General features: G+C 33.3%; 1 protein-coding gene across 1 annotated transcript in view; it reads left to right on the forward strand.

The window, feature by feature from the left end:
• Positions 1 to 511: 511 nt before the first annotated feature.
• LOC149800061 (tyrosine-protein kinase HTK16-like) overlaps positions 512 to 17,832 on the forward strand; it is a 124,739-nt gene continuing 107,418 nt past the window's right edge. Inside the window, exons 1-2 of the mRNA XM_089959614.1 lie at positions 512 to 797; positions 17,031 to 17,198. Of these exons, the coding sequence (XP_089815740.1) occupies positions 602 to 797; positions 17,031 to 17,198 (364 nt within the window). The 5' untranslated portion in view covers positions 512 to 601. The remainder of the gene's footprint in view (positions 798 to 17,030; positions 17,199 to 17,832) is intronic.

A 17,832-nucleotide genomic window follows, 5' to 3' on the forward strand; every position in this document is an offset into this window, starting at 1 on the left:
GCATAACTTCGGCTGCAAATGAGCTGCCAACTTGGCTTACGTATTTATGTGTGTCTGCTACAGAGGTAAATATCTAAAAATCTAGATGGTTGAGGGGTGATGAAAAGTATGCTAATTTGTTATAGTACTAGTGAACTTTATTCATGCATAAGGCACATACTGATTCTTTTAGCTGCCTTGTCACAGGAAAATAATCAAAATAGCTATTTCTTGTATAAAAAACCACAAGTTGCATCAGGAATTAACCTGATTACTGCAGTCAAAATCTTACATGTATACTTTCTACAAAAATCATTAGTTTGCTTTTATTATTATTCTCATTTTTCCGTAATTAGTCATTGTCGAATGAAAATTCACCAGATAATCTCCAGTGAGACCTAAAGCATGCAATGGAAAAGGCCGAGCATATTTACTACATTTGAAAGAACCAGTCTATAACGTATCGCTCTCAGGCTCGTGCTTTTCATAACTATGGATAGATCCAGTCTACAACACACAAGCGGAAGTTTACATTTAACAGTTGAGACGAGCTCGCGTAAGACGAGGAAGTGAAATAGGCAGGGATACTTGAATTTGGAGCGATAAACCTCCGAATTTAAAAATGGAGAACGACCAAGAAGAAGTTTACATGAACAGAGAAACTGAAGAGCTTGTGAAAGTTAGCCAGCTACTTAAAACACAAAACGTAGATGAATTGCTCAAGGCAGACAGGAAGGAAATAAGGGAGAAAGAAAGAGGGATATCCTGGTATCACGAAATATTACCACGCGATGCTGCTGAGGACTTGTTGAAACAAGGTATTAGTTTATCATATTTTAATGTACTGACTTAACTTTGTACTGATAATAATATCCTGCGTTGTCGGCATTTTTTCTTCGCGTGACATACCAGTCAAGAGATACGTTTCATTAAATCACTTGGGCAAAGTTTTGCACGAATTATCCAAATCAGCGTTTCCCTTTGCCCTCATTTGTGCTTCAGGGACCCCCATACTTTTAATATGACCCCCAGTTTTGATGCCAAAGTTGTTGTGTTTTATTTACTCAGTCTCATCGCCAGTTCTGACACCAAGGGGATTTTTGACTCTGTCTTTCACCCCTATGATATACACTGCAAATATACGTTTTACGCGCAATCTACAAAGTGTTTGTTCTTTAGTATAATATATTACGCGAAAAAGAATTTAGCGGCAGTAGATGGCTAGGATTTCCTTTGCACAATACATTTTACATTTGTCACCGCTTTTCTTGTCAATTACGAAATTCATCAATATAATTATGTTACCGTCACTTACGTAATCATTTACCTAAACGATGTGGCTAATCTAGGTTTGTAGAGCGAATGTCCGTTATTCTCAGTGAAGAAGAATTTTAGCTTATATTTCTAAGAGTTGCAGAAAGATAGACACAATTGCCCACATAAAACATATAAATTAGTTATTATTTTAGAAGCCTTATTTTTGGAATGAGATATATATATATATATATATATATATATATATATATATATATATATATATGTATTTTTTTTTTTTTTTGATGCAGGGGAATCATGCTACAGCATAATGAGATTGAGGGGAAATATTTAAGTTATTTTCAGGCTCAAACAAATGCTAAATATAGTAAGAAAAGAGTGTACTAGTATTTGAGCAGTTTTGACCTTAAGTGTAATTTTTAATTACAAATATGTTTTTCCAATGTTTAGCTTTACTTAGATCTTGGTTAAAAATGAGATGTGACTGAAACCATTTTCATCTCTGTCTGGTCCATACAGCCATGTCAAGTGTGAATGTTGACTAGTACTCATGTGATCTGGTACTGTCAGTAGTGTTGAACTCAGGATCCCATATGCATGGGGCACTGTGCTCCCCTCCCAACAAATTTGGGGTACACTAAAAATTAAACTGGTACAAATGAAAATAACAATAAATAATGCTCTATTATTTATATAAAATGAGCTAATCTTGTTTGCTTCTATAGTTTTGCCACCTCATCTTCATGGTCTGCACTGTCTGTTCATATTAGTATAATAAACATTTAATTGAGTGCTCAAATAACCCTAATCTATTTGTTTAGTCTGCCCCCCCCCCCCAAGTTTAGGTGGGGGGCAGGTTACCTTTGTAATGAGTGTGCCCATGAACTGTTGGAGTGTAACATTGTACCAGTTTTAACAGTAATGACTTGTATTAGGGATAGGTCTGAATTACTCAGAATCATTTTGTCTCCTGCGTACATAGTATGTTATGTTGATATTATGAATGTTATGATTGCTATTGTGTACATAGTGTGTTATGTTGATATTGTGAATGTTATGATTGCTATTGTGTACATAGTGTGTTATGTTGATATTGTGAATGTTATGATTGCTATTGTGTACATAGTGTGTTATGTTGATATTGTGAATGTTATGATTGCTATTGTTACCATCATGGACCCTTCCCCAATTTTAGTGATAATCACTTGCAAAATGGGCATTAAAGTTACTCAAGCATGAAAATGAATATATTTTTATGGAAGAGAAGATTGAATTTCTGACAATTTAAATTCTAATTTATGCAAAAACGTAACATCCATCAGACTGCCATATGGACCAGTTAGACCAGTCTTTAATATTTTATAGTACATGCCATCTCATACTTTACAACTGTCCACAAACCAGGAATACAAATTATTTTGTTAATTTTTGTGCTAAGTGGTATGCTAGTGTTATGCTAGTCCAGTTGCAGCAAGCTTGGTATAGAGTAAAAGAAATTTACATCACTCAAGTAATATAGATTTATAAAAATATAAATAAACTGCCAATGGCTGTATGTCTGTTGTTGTCATAGTTAAAGGGATCATACTTTTTGTAAACAGAGCCAATTTTCAATACAATTCAAATCTCAGAAAAGTTCATTTTTCAAAACATGTTTCAAGTAGTTTCAGTAAAGGCTATAATAATAATAATAATAATAATAATGCTTTATTTATAGAGGGTGACTCATTAGTCAGGGACTATTCTCCCTAGAGGCCCTCTTAAGGAGAGTATAACAATGCACATTATATGAAGATGGCAATAATTACTGTTTATTTTACAACTTACATTGCCACAGTCTGGTGTTTCATTGGTTTTAAGGTCGCCATTTGCCATATAATCATTTCACAAGGACCTGCTCTACATTTAACATTGCAGTACTTTAAGTTCATGTACTACATGCATTTTTAGTCACAAAACTCAATGGACAGTTTCATCAAATGAGGAAAACTACTTAGCTGCCAAATATAGAATGCATTGACCTGCTTTGTACTTAATAGAGTACAGTGGACATTATAGTTAAAAAAATTATTTGCAAAACATTTCTTTACAATAGTAATAGAAATTGTGTATTTCATTATATGACATCTAGAGCTTTACATGCATAGGGCACACTACTAACTTGAAGTAAACAAATATTGAGATGATTATATCTAATGGGGTTTTGCTCATACAGAAAGCATTTTGTAAACAAGCAATAATTTGCTCTGCAGAGCATGACGTCAAAATGATCATGTGAAAATTAACAGATTGGATTGATTACTGATGTTTTAGATCCTGTTTGAAACAAATTTAAATTAAGTCACTGGCAGCCATCGGCTATGTCACTAGATCAATATCATATATTACTAACATTTTAAATCCTGTTTTGAGACAGATTTAGATGAAATCACTGGACCCATCCATCTTTTACTTTTAATATATTTAATCAAAGTACATGCAGAAAATTCTTTAAAAGCTAATTCATTGTAAAAAGACACCTTAATATTCTGTTGTATCATAAGGTTTATCAGTATGTGTCCAAACTGAGGAGTCATTGACCCATTTAACCAAAATCTCAAGAGTCAAAACTGAAATCTCATGAGTCATTTGTTTTTGAGTCATGACCTCATAACTGGGGTTGTTTATTCTTTGTGGAGCAAACTGATGCTTGAGATTTTTTGTCTCATGTTAAATAAAGAGAAACACTTGTACTGATCTTTAAGATTTCTCACAAATTGTAAAGTTTTATTCTTCTCCTCAATATTGTTACTAATGTTCTATTTTGTTGGAGTCTGGGGGTCAGAATGACAATTCATTGAAGAATGAAGAGGTGTATATTGTTCACTGCTAAGATTTTTTACATGTAAATTCCATAAGTATTTTTGGTTTAATTCACAATATCAATAACTGGTGACCACTGATGACAATAATTACAATTAAAATTGACACTTAACAGGCTCTCATTAGTTTTCTAATCAAGATTTCCCCTTGAATATTTGTATTTTTTAGAATAATAGAGAATGTTTTCTGTCTTGTCATCATTAGAATAGCAAAGACAAAACAATCACGGGGCCCCGAGTGGTCTAAAGTGCTGTCCGTTACGGATCACTGCCATCTCACCTCTGTCTGCGTGGGTTCGAGTCTTGTATTTGGCCAATGTGGGTATGTGAGAAAGCTTGCCAGTAGCTTGCCGTTGGTCGGTGGTTCTTTCCGGGGTTTTCCTGGGTTCTTCTTCCACCATTAATACTGGCTGCCATGAATAGCATATCATGTGCTGAAAAATGGCGTTAAACCCTACAACAACAGCAACAAAACAATCACACCTGTCCTGTCAGATAAGAACAAACTTAAATTTTTCTGTGACTGGGTTTTTACAGTTGTTCGTTGCTCTCCAATACTACTCCAAGTCAAGTTCATCCAAAGGAGAAAGCTGAACATGAGATGTATTCCAGTTTCATATTTCTTAGACAGTTTTTTTTTTAATATTAGGAGAATTCTTATGTTTATGCATTTTAACATGAATTAAACTAAAACATGTATCAACTTTTCTTAAATATTAAACATTTTGAGTAATGCAAGAAGAGTATGACAACCCAAAAAAATATCAAAGGTCATCCAATTTTTATTAAAAGAATTGAAAGCCATTATATTCCCTTTAATACTTAAATCACCTCTTAAAACATCCTGCATTTTGGCCTTGAACTTTCCTGATTACACCAATAAGGTAATGTTTTACAACTTACTATATACACATGTCAGCACTGGTAATCTGATTACCACTCACTGATTACCACTCAACATTGCACTGGTAATCTGATTACCACTCAACATTGCATTGGTAATACATTTCTGGTCAGTTGTAGACTGGTTACATTATAATGATTTTTTATATCTGTAGTGGATGACATTTCAAATTGTATTTTGTTCTGCCGCATAATCGAACATGGATATTTGATTCAAAAGTTAATCCAATCAAGTCAAAATTGAGTCCCTCTTCCTCTATTTAAATTTAAAAGAGAATCTTGAAAAAAATCTAACCTTGGTTCAATTATGCCATGATGACTGTGACTTTGGTGCTGCTCAGTTCTTACTGATTTTGCATAAGAGACAATAAGGTGTATAAAGAATTCTAGCAGAAATAAATAACTTGTTATAGACAGTGTTCGCTCAATAGGAAATTATATCAAAGGCATATTGAGGGTAATTAGGCCTAATGCTCTCAGCCCAAATCAACATGCATCATAAAAATGCACATGTTGGAATTTCTGTGCATCAGAAATGGGTAAAAAAAAATTAAATTCTACACGTCAGGACCCAAGGGTATGTGTCTAATCTGATCATTCTTCTAGTTTTGTTATTTAGTGAACTAGTTTTACATTTATTGCCAAAGATTACCTTTGATTTTCTTGTTCAGTGGTAATCAAATACCTAGTAAGTACATTAAAAGTTTGTTTTGTTGATTTTATTGGCACGTTTGACACATTATCTCCAATATCATGCAGAGAAAATGGGAGCTAAGTGCCTTTCCCATGGACACATCCAGGCAATAAATCCAAGTTGGCTTGGGTCAGCAGCAAACTGGCAGCCCTTGGTTTACAAGTCCAATACTCTACCAGTTGGCATGTGTGACTCCGTTCATGTATAATTAAAGGTCAACATCAAATATCAGTTGCGTAAAGAGCTATTAATTAAGCTAATTTATTAATTCTGCTAATTCTCTACCGTATTTGTTTGTACACAGTAACTATAACCATGGTCAATAATATAGACAGTTCAGTATCAAGAATTATGCATTGATTCAGGAGATACCATTTTGCCCTAGTCATCTATTCTCTTTACCCCTGTCTCTCTCCACCACCCTTTGCCAACTTTTCTGAACAATGCACCTGTGCAACATTTTGTGTTGCAGTCTTGATCCTACATGAGCCTGGAAAAAATTGCAGCCCCTGCTCTAAAACCTAGAGTCCTAATAATGGTACATTTTGTAATGCAATAATACATAACATTATATGTATATTGTTGTGTCATCAATATATGACTACACATTGCTAATGCTCATTCATTCTGAAAAATTTAGTATTAGAAATAATCAAATGAAAAATTGAAAAATTGGGACAATTGTGATGTTGCAGCTACAAGCCCACCCACCCTCCCCTGCCCCATATGTGTTTCCTAATGCACTGGTTCTGAAATTAGGGTGGGTAGGTAGGTATTTTTTAAAAAACCATTATTTACATATATATATATATATATATATATATATATATATATATATATATATATATATATATATATATATATATATATAATGATTAGTATAAATAATGTACTAAGCATTTCACTTTACTGGGCAAAACCAGCCAGTTAGATGCACAAATCAAATAGGTATTTTGTTATATTTTTTTTATCATGGGGAAAAAATGTAAAGGTAAAGGGATGGTCAGCAGACCAGAAATAAATATTTCTTTTTGCATTACATTTCCCAATAATTTAAGCTTGCCATTCTTTAATTTTGGATGCAGCTTGAAGGAATCATGGAAGAGATTATGCTTTCTTTTGTGTATTAAATTATTTAATTAGCTTAATTCCATTTCAGATCATTCTAGTTTTCAGGGCACAGAAATAAGAAACAAATGACCATAGGTTTATTCACCTTTTCATTTTTTCATTAAGCAGCCCAAATTACTACATTTACATTTTCTATAACAGACTTTAACATTTTTCCACAGCAGGTTTAAGTTCTGGACCTGATGTTCCTTGAGTTGCCATTGTATTTTTATGGTCGTAATATGATGGGCATAAGCTAATAATTCTATCGTTTTCTCATGTTTCAGCCCATGGGATGTCCTTTGGCATGTTTCATTCCATGAATCTTTCTGTCGCTTTAGAGCTCTGTATTGTTTATGAAAGCTAGATGCATCTAGTACTAATTTATTTATGTCAGCCTGTCGTATTCATCTGCAGCCCTGCACTTGACACCAAGGTACCATTGGAAAATTATAGATACGATAATCACACAAAAACAAAAGCATATCTGTAATAATACAGAGAAACAGCTGATGTTATGATGGTCTTTATTCCTCCAACAGGCGTTGCTTGATTCAAAATGTTTAATTTCTAAATCAACACATGTAGAGTGAATTGATATGATCGGTTCAGGTACATGTAATACTGTAATTGTTAATTGTGTGTACAAAGTTTGAATATTTAATTCTGCATGTATTTTGGCTTTATATATAGCATGAGTGGCTTCTTTCAATTGAAAATACACGATTGTTTTGTGTTTTTTTGCTTCAGATTTTATTTGTTCATTCCTTTGTCAGGAAATGGCTTTGCATTGAGAAAGCTGCTTTAGTACAAGTCACATGGGTCATGCATGTGCATTTACTCTTTTTAAATTCAATATAAATTGTTCTTTTAAAATTTAATACTAATTTTCTTTAACCAAAGTCTATACAATCCTGATTATAGAATGCCTTAACTGCCAGACGAAATTTATCTATCGTTGTGGACTTTAACTGTCACCAAGAAACTGCCAGACGAAAATAATTGCTATGGACTTTAACTGTCACCAAGAAACTAACAGTCGAAAATTATTTATTGCTATGGACTTTAATAACTGTCACCAAGAAACTCCCAGATGAAAATTATTTATCATTGTGGACTTTTACAGCAGTGGCCATGTAATAAACTTGGGTCAAAATTAGCGCACATTGAATGGAATTGTCATAGTCAAGGATAGTACGAATTTATTTATCAGTATGTGTAGCTTTCATTGTAACATCACAGCGTGCAACAATCATTCTGGATTGTACTGGATCACACCTTTAGGTTCATTTAGTCCAAAAATGTCTCTGTTCTTTAGCATTGATTTTTTGACGTATGCACCTCTTGGGGCATCTAAATAGTAACCTTCCAAAGGAATATGGATGTATACATGTGTGACTTGTACTATAACCTTGTATTTGTTTTCAAACTTTTAAATACAATGCAACCATGCTAAATCGGAAATATGGCATGAAAATGTATTATTTTGATGTAATGTTTGAAATATGTTTAAACATAATTGAAGAGGATGTCTTAACTGACCATTTTATTTACTTTAAAATATAACATAAACAATGTGCATATTCTGCAAACAAATTGACAACCTAAATCTCCCCCTGTATTTACAATATAATCATGTACTATGGCCTAATAAATTTATTAAACTTCTATTATTATTTTAATCAAATTTAAATTTGAAAAATCTAATTTATGTTTTTTTTTGTTAAAAAATATCATGTTCCATATATCTGGAAAACTGTATGTGTGTAAATAAATATAACAGAACAGAAACAATTTTTTTTATTGAGTGCTGAAAGAAGCCAGATCTCCTTGGTAGGCAGACTGAAAAATCGAAGAATTTACAACCATTTGGTCATAAGGAATTATAACATGCAGATATCCGATATTATTTGTATCTAATTTCCTTTAGATCTTGTAGATTCTGCGCCATTTAGTTAGTTTCAAACATGCACATAACATTATGGGGCTTTTGTATAGCAGATGCCATGCATACTGAAGGCCATAGCTGAGTAGTTGAACATGTACAAAGGTAATTCCCCACTGTAAAGATAACATTGTTACTAGAGTGGGTAGGGACTTTTATCCATGGCCACTGTGAACATCTTGATGCTATATTTGGAATTGGGAAGTCACGCATTAGACCTAGTTTATACTCAAAAGACAAGTAGTTCAGCTGTTATAACACTGTATGTACAATATCATCCATATTATGGTAGCTGACTTTCTCTCAAACTGCTCAGTCTGTTGGTTACCAAACAAAATAATTTTTTTGGGTTTCAGACACCTAATACAAATAAAGATATTTTACTTTTTCATCATTTACTGCCTGTGTTCATTTTTCAGTCTTTCTATTAATGCTGCTTAACATACATTTAAAGTTGAGTACATCTGCAAACTTCTCTGATCCCAGTCTGCCATTGTACATACAAGTCAGGGTCTATGCAGTTTGTTAGGAACAATCAATTAAACAAACAACACAGACCCTGTTCTGCTGGCACATTATGTGATTGGTAGATCAGGGTCTATGTTGTTTGCTGTTGAACTAAACAGCAAGTAAGTATATATGGTACATGATCTCTTCAGAAATATTTTGGTTGTAATTCACTAAGAGGTATTATTATTCTGTTCTGTTATTCATGGTCCCTGTATTACTGTGAGTTTGAATTATGATAGTTTTAAATATGTTTGGGCAGGAGGTCATGGGTTCAAACCCCGGCCAAGTCATACCAAAGACTTACAAAAATGGTACTTGCAGCTGCCTCACTAGGAGCTCAGCCAAGGTTAGTGTTAGGACTGGTGACAGTGGTTGGCTTGGGGTCAGGATAATGCGACTGTGTGTGTGGGACATCATGCTACATGTCTGTGTGATGTGTCAATGTAAACTGTCACACTGCAGACATCTTAGCGACATGACTGAAAAGTTGCTAAAGCTACGTTAAAAATCCAAGTCTCACACACACACAACTATGTTTGTTCCATACTTAGGTACATGTAGTCTGAGAATTAAAACATGGACATAGCAGTATTATATTATATTATATTATATTATATTATATTATATTATATTATATCATATTATATCATATTATATTATATTATATTATATTATATTATATTTGGGTTTGGTTGTCCAGGTCATTTTTTCAGTTGAATGTTAATTGAATTTTAGTATTTGTAGCAGAACAGTGCAGATGTAGTTCAAGTGGAATTAAGCAGATAATTAGCAGAGGTTTGATACAGTACTAAATTCCAGCTTATTGAGGTTCACTTCCATATATATGTATCATGCAGAACGGTTCACCTGAATAGTTGAAATTTAGATGAGGTGGACTTTGTTTCAGTATATACCTGTACACTGGAAGATATTACATTGCCTAAGTTTCAGCACAGTGTATATGCAGCAACAAGCAACAAACTCAATACAACTTAAAGACACTTTACTGTATCTTTGAAAATATAAAAATTTCTTTGGGCTACTTATGTCCAGTCAAATTCATAATGGCTGACTCAAGATCGTAATTTCTGTCAATGTTATCAAATTAGAACAGTGTCAGCTGGCAGGATATAGTACAATTGGTTACTTTTAACACATTATCGGAGGCTACTAGTATATATGGTACATGGGAGGCTACTAGTGCATAAATCCCAAGGAAATGGAGACTAAGGTCTCACTGGACAGTTTATCTGGTGAATTTTCATCCGACGATGACCAATTACAGAAAAGTGAGAATAATTTTACACTGAAGATACAAATAAAAACAAACTAATGATTTTTGTAGAAAGCATACATGTGAGATTTTGACTGCAGTAATCAGGTTAATTCCTGATGCAACTGGTGGTTTTTATACTGAACCAACACTGCCACCAACCCCTAAATTTTACATTCATTTTTGACAAGAAATAGCTATTTTGAATATTTTTCTGTGACAAGGCAGCTAAAAGAATCAGTATGTGCCTTATGCATGAATAAAGTTCACTAGTACTATAACAAATTAGCATACTTTTCATCACCCCTCAACCATCTAGATTTTTAGATATTTACCTCTGTAGCAGACACACAAAAATACGTAAGCCAAGTCGACAGCTCATTTGCAGCCCGAGTTACGCATTTGATCTCCAATGCAAATCTAACTGTGACAGGCAGTCACCAACAAGCCAACCTATTTCCAAGCCTAACTCAAAGTAAATCTGAACCACATTATAGATTTAGCTTATGTGTGAATTTATAAATGCTAGGCTTGTGATAATTAGGTTCATGCCTTCTACCTTAAAAATTAGGGGGGTGTCAAAATACGAAACTATCCAGTGAGACCTTAAGAATTCAAATAGCAGTCTGATTAAGGGAAAATCTTCTTATTTTCAAAACTTTGACCAATTCTAAATAAAACGCAACCTTCAGAAGTTTGAAATTCAAAATTGTTTGTTTCCTATGATTTATTGAATTTATTGATGACCAAAAGCTATCAAACAGAGCAACAGCTATGAGACAGCTTCATACTTCATGTATTACTTTCACCTCTGAAACATACAATTTCTTTATATTATGTCAGTTTCATCATTTTTCATAGCTAATACACCCTGTCTTGTTAGTGCCTGGTGATATCAGAGATATCTGAGAGCACAAATAATACAACTCTTCATGCAATCTGAAATAGTAGTGAATAAAAGATGTAAAGAAGCCAAGCTGAATTTCTTGTACAATGGCTGCAGAATGTACATGCCAAGTACTTGAAAGAATAATAACGATGCACGGCATATATAAACTGACCAGAACTCTCTCACTGATTTCATGAAGAAGGTCAAATCTATTTTAGATTAGAGAAATCCAAGGTAGACTTAAGGGAGGCAACTCATCAGGTAACATCAAATGTATGGACCAATCTTTGTAAACTTAACCACATCAGTTGGGAAACTTAAACAATGAAATTCTATACCCATATTTATCCCATCTGTTGATAAAACAATATGCATGGATAATGTATTTTAAGAACACTAAGAAGGACACCTCTAAATCATTTTCATACTGGCCGGCACATAATGTTGTTGAAGTTGCTGCTATTTAGAAGTGTGTTTTGCTAGTGATTGTCACCTGCATAGAACTGAATCTAAAGCAAATAGAAAATCATGCAAAGTAAAAAAGGGGAGGAGAAAAAACACAATGTAAAAAAGGGACATCCATTTAATATAAGTCACCAAAAACTTCAATGAAACTGGTGCAGATATATTTGTTCCTGTGAAAGCTCCACAACAATTGGCATGTCTGACTCCCAATAAATTGTTGATGTTGTCCTGCTGTTAGCAATATCACTTCAGCAGGTGTGCTCCCATACACCTTGAGGCCTACAACAAAATAAAACCCTGAACTTCTTATATACAGGTCATTATAACTTAAATTTCTGTAAATAAGATGAAATATATGTATTGAAACATTACATCATGAGTAGATATGGATGTAAGAGCATTAAATTAAGGTAATCATCATAAAATTAGGAAAATATACTAAGTTTATACTGAAAATGTTGATAAACTGAATAAGTATGTGAAATACTTCAATTAAACCACCGTGCTTGAAACTTATAAGGCTTTTGTTGTTCATTAGGAGAATGGATCAGGAGCAATACCTGGTAGTATTAAAACTGTTAAGTCCCTTCTTCTACTATGATTAAGTGCATTCAAATCTATAGGAAGTGTATGTTTGGAATACCTAACTATGTCAGATTCAAGATATGGAGGTAATAAGGATATGATTTATGGCACAGTGAATCACATTTGACAAGACTGAAAAAATGACACCGGTTCTTAAGGTCTCACTGGACAGTTTATCTGGTGAATTTTCATCCGACGATGACCAATTACAGAAAAGTGAGAATAATTTTACACTGAAGATACAAATAAAAACAAACTAATGATTTTTGTAGAAAGCATACATGTGAGATTTTGACTGCAGTAATCAGGTTAATTCCTGATGCAACTGGTGGTTTTTATACTGAACCAACACTGCCACCAACCCCTAAATTTTACATTCATTTTTGACAAGAAATAGCTATTTTGAATATTTTTCTGTGACAAGGCAGCTAAAAGAATCAGTATGTGCCTTATGCATGAATAAAGTTCACTAGTACTATAACAAATTAGCATACTTTTCATCACCCCTCAACCATCTAGATTTTTAGATATTTACCTCTGTAGCAGACACACAAAAATACGTAAGCCAAGTCGACAGCTCATTTGCAGCCCGAGTTACGCATTTGATCTCCAATGCAAATCTAACTGTGACAGGCAGTCACCAACAAGCCAACCTATTTCCAAGCCTAACTCAAAGTAAATCTGAACCACATTATAGATTTAGCTTATGTGTGAATTTATAAATGCTAGGCTTGTGATAATTAGGTTCATGCCTTCTACCTTAAAAATTAGGGGGGTGTCAAAATACGAAACTATCCAGTGAGACCTAAGTGCCTTGCTGTGCCTAATGACACACCAAGACAGTCAGCTAAGGATACCAGATGAGTTACTTTGGCTTCCTGAAACTTTTGAAATAATACAGCATGATTTAAATAGCACTGACTGTGAAAATCTCCAATCCCCTTTTCCCACCAGGCAATAAACCTATATCACTCTGACCTAACATAGGTGAAGAAACCCTATTCTTATGATTATTGTTCCATGGAACTAAAATGCATAGTGTCAGATTTGTATTTATAATATTTTTAATGAATGAAACACAAAATTTTGTATAAAATAGCACGCTGTCTCAGTCAGGGAAAATATCTGGTTCTCCACAGGATTTTAAAAGTTGCAGTCCGGGTCTGTGTCCTTCAAAAATGTGCAGTCCCAGCAAGAAAACCTTGTAGTCCCAATAACAGTACTATTTTTTTTTTATATTTTTTAAATGTGTGCTATGTTGTGTCACCAATACATATGCCATCAGAATGCTCATGTTCATTCATTGTGAAATATTTATTGTTATCATAATAAACAAATGAAAGATTGTGACATTTGATAAGCGATGTTGTAATGTTACAATTATAACAATTCTCAACGACTTTAACTTGCCATTCTTTGATTATGTGCACAGCTAAAAGAAATCAAGGAAGAGGTTAAATTTGCTTTTCCATATTAATTTATTTAATTAGCTTAATTCCATTTCAAATCAATCAATTTTTCAAGACACTGGAATAAGAAACAAATGACCATATTCCATTCACTTTTTTCCTTTCATTTTAAAGCTACACAACATCCAGTCTTAGTGATTTTGTTTAACTTTAAAAGTGCCGTGTTATTTGGGTTGCCATTGAATTATTGCTCCTACAGCTAAGACAAGAATGGCATAAAACTAATAATGTTCCATGGTTTTCCGATGGAAACCTGACTTAATAAAAGAAAAGAAAACATGGTTATTTAAAATGTTTTTTTAGTGAGTTTTTATGAATACATACTTGCAAGGGTCCATTTGGATAAAGATATTAAATATACAGTAAGACGTAAACTTTTGATACATTAGGTTGAATATAAGACTCACATCGGCCAGTACAGTCACACTATTGTTGTGAACAGACCTTGCTTGAAGGCTAACCCTGGGTGTGGTTATTGGTGACATTAACACTGACCAGGGCCCATTTGTTTGCTGGAATTTCAGCAGAAAATTTGTTTATGTATAGCTCAGTGCCATTGTCCACTTAATTTATGCTTAGTTTTCATTGGATTATTAGAGGTCATCAAGTACATGTACCGTTAAAGTGGTACACTTAATTTACACTTGAGTGAAATGTAAGCAGTGTGTGTGTTTGGGATTTTTAACATAGCTTTAACAATTTTTCAGTCATATCGCTATAATGTTTGCAGTGTGGCAGTTTATAGTGATGTCTAGCACTGGGGCATCATGTCACAGACATGTAGCGTGATGTCCCACCCAGTCACATTATCTTGACACCAGGCCGACCAGTCCTAACACTAACCTCAGGAATATAAGCAGAAGAAAACTGCTTAATGGTACATGAGTTCAGTGAATTTTTTTCATTGATTTCTCTTTAGTCACAGTTCAAAGATGCATGTAGATGGTCAATACTGATAATGAGTAAAATAATTTGAGTAATATATAGTATTTGAAAATAACGACAATTTTCAGGGATGCACAAATAAGGTATGATGTTGCTCTGGTAATTGTTATTGTATTTATTTTTTATAATGGTCAAAACTTTGCAACAGGGTCATGAAACAATATGAAAAGCTAATTCATTTTATGAACAATACATAGGGAGCAAACCATTCATCAGTCAGATTTATGAATATTGTTAGCCTTGTTTGTAGTTTGTATAAATCATGCAGTCTTCATGCCTAGAATTCAGCATAAGTTGCCTTGTAGCTAGAAAGACTACTAGATGAAGAAATTTATTGTTTCTGTTGAATGCTTACTAGTCCTTGCCAAAAAACAAATATTGACTAACACCACTATTTATTTCTAAATTATTATCATTCATAATTCAGAAGTACAAATCTTGATTTACAAAACCAGCAACTGCATGTTCACGACAAAAGTAATGCCTAGTTCTCCAAAAATTAACTGTAAACAAAGAAGACTAAATGTTTTTGTTAGAGCCATACCTATCAATCTGAAAACCTCCAACAAATAACAGAAAAAGACAAAAGCCTATTTTACCATGGTCAGTATGTATTGTTACTCGCAGCAAGATGATTCAAGTCACAATCATTTGTGCCACAGTAAAAGCAGGGTGATCTGATCTGTCATGATGACAGTATTTGCACTGTGCAGGATTTCACAATATATATGAACCTTTTAACGGAATATGTACTAATCTTCTAAAGATGGAATGGTTAATCTTAATATGAATTTTGATGACCGTGGCACCGCATTTACGATTTGAGAAATATGTAAGACTGGTTTACGGTCTTTGACATGCATCTTCATAAATCTAACAAAACTGGTACAGATTTTAAAGACTTGATGTAAAATATAACAACTCAAATGCTAATGGCTCTATCCCAAAGGTGAGCAATTGAATCTCAGGGATATATCCATTTAGCTTGTAGAATGGGGGCATCATCCAGTCATTCAAATTTTTTAAACTGACATATCTAAGATATCATAAATAAACACAGACTGGTGGCAACTGAAAATTTATTAGTCATCAGACTATTCAAATTATGAAAACCACAAATCTGACAGGAAATTTATTGCTCTTGGACTGCCCCAAATTTTAATCCCAGCTCTTTGTACAGTTGTATCAAATGTAATACTGAACACTGTCCATTGTAAGTTAATTAATATTTTAAAATCATTGCATTTTTATGACTGCAGTAAATGTCAACTGGTATGGTGTTCATGACTCTTAACTCATGAATAATTGAACAGTAATACTAAATAACACAGATCAAGACAATACTGTATAACACATAAATCATGACAATACTATGTAACACATGTAAATCAAGATAGTACTACATAACACACATAAATCATGACAGTATTACATAACACATAAATCATGACATTACTACTTAACGCAAAAATCATAAAATTACTAAATAACGCATAGATCAAGAAAATACTATATAACACATAAATCACGACAATAATATGCAACACACATTAATCAAGACAGTACTGTATAACACATCAATCATGACTATATTACATAACACATAAATCATGACAATCCTATATGCATGTAACATGAATTATGACATTAGTACATAATGCATATAAATCATGAGAATACTACATAACAGATAAATCATAGCATAACTACAAGGTACAAAATTCATGGCATTACAGTAAAACCTGTCTTGAGAGACATGGTTCTCCATGTAGATTTATTGATTATATAGTCTTATGACCTGTTATGGGAGACCACCTGTCATGAGAGACCATTATATTTTGGCAGAAGGGGTGGTCTTTCAAGACTGGTTCCACTGTCCTACACAACATAAAAATCACGACAATACTACATATTGTTAATAAATCATGACAAAACTACATTGACATAATCATGACAATACTACATAACACATAAATCATGACAAAACTACATAACACACATAAATCATGGCTACTATCATTCATAATATTTACAGAATATATTATTATAGTTGTTTAACTCCCTTAAGGCTTGTTTGAATTTGATAGAAAATTGACACATATTTTATTTACATTAATTGTTTTTCAGGTTTGGTGAAGTTTGGGAATATTGATGGTCTGTTTTTGGTGCGGAAGAGCTCAACTTCATCATCAGAATATGTATTGTCCTTGGTTGCAGAGGGGAAGTTCTTCCATTTCCAGATCAATGAGTTGAAGAGAATGCATTTTTCTATTGATGATGGACCTGTCATTGTTGGTTTGTTCAGCTCTATGTACTGTATATTATCTCAAGAAGGGGACAGGTTTGCTAAGAATAGGAAGAGGTTTAACCTAGAAGTGAATTTTTAATATTTTAAAGACTTTCTGCATTATTATTTTCAAAATACCTGCAGTTTAAAATATTAAGCAGTTTTATTAGTTAGGGATTACAGTTTGCATCCACTTCTAGCTGATTTATGAAAAAAACAATTCTCAGACTAATACTTTCCAGTGCACACTAGAACTTGCATGCGTGTATGTATGTATGTAATGGGATGTCAGCATTTATGCTTATGGTGTAAATTTTAGGAAAAGTAAAAGTTTATGCATAAAAAGTACCAACTACTTGCTAGATGTTAATTTTTTGTGGTTCTTTTCTAGACAAACACAAAAAATAAATTGGTTCTTTGATTACATTCTGATATTTTCAGCAAGTAATTTGCTGTTTGTGTGATCCTTTAAAATATCTTTGAATTTTGCCAGTGTCAGATGAAAAAAAGTAATTGAAACGAAAATGAGAAATATCATTTTTAAGATGCTGTATGGTGCCATGTATTAAGGAAAATAAAATTTAGTACTTAAAAATAAAAGCATGTCAGTCCACGTCTTCAAAGTAAATGAAAGCTAAAATT

This window comes from Sinohyriopsis cumingii, chromosome 5 (assembly GCF_028554795.1).
Source record: "Sinohyriopsis cumingii isolate HCF-2022 chromosome 5, ASM2855479v2, whole genome shotgun sequence".
Taxonomy (NCBI): domain Eukaryota; kingdom Metazoa; phylum Mollusca; class Bivalvia; order Unionida; family Unionidae; genus Sinohyriopsis; species Sinohyriopsis cumingii.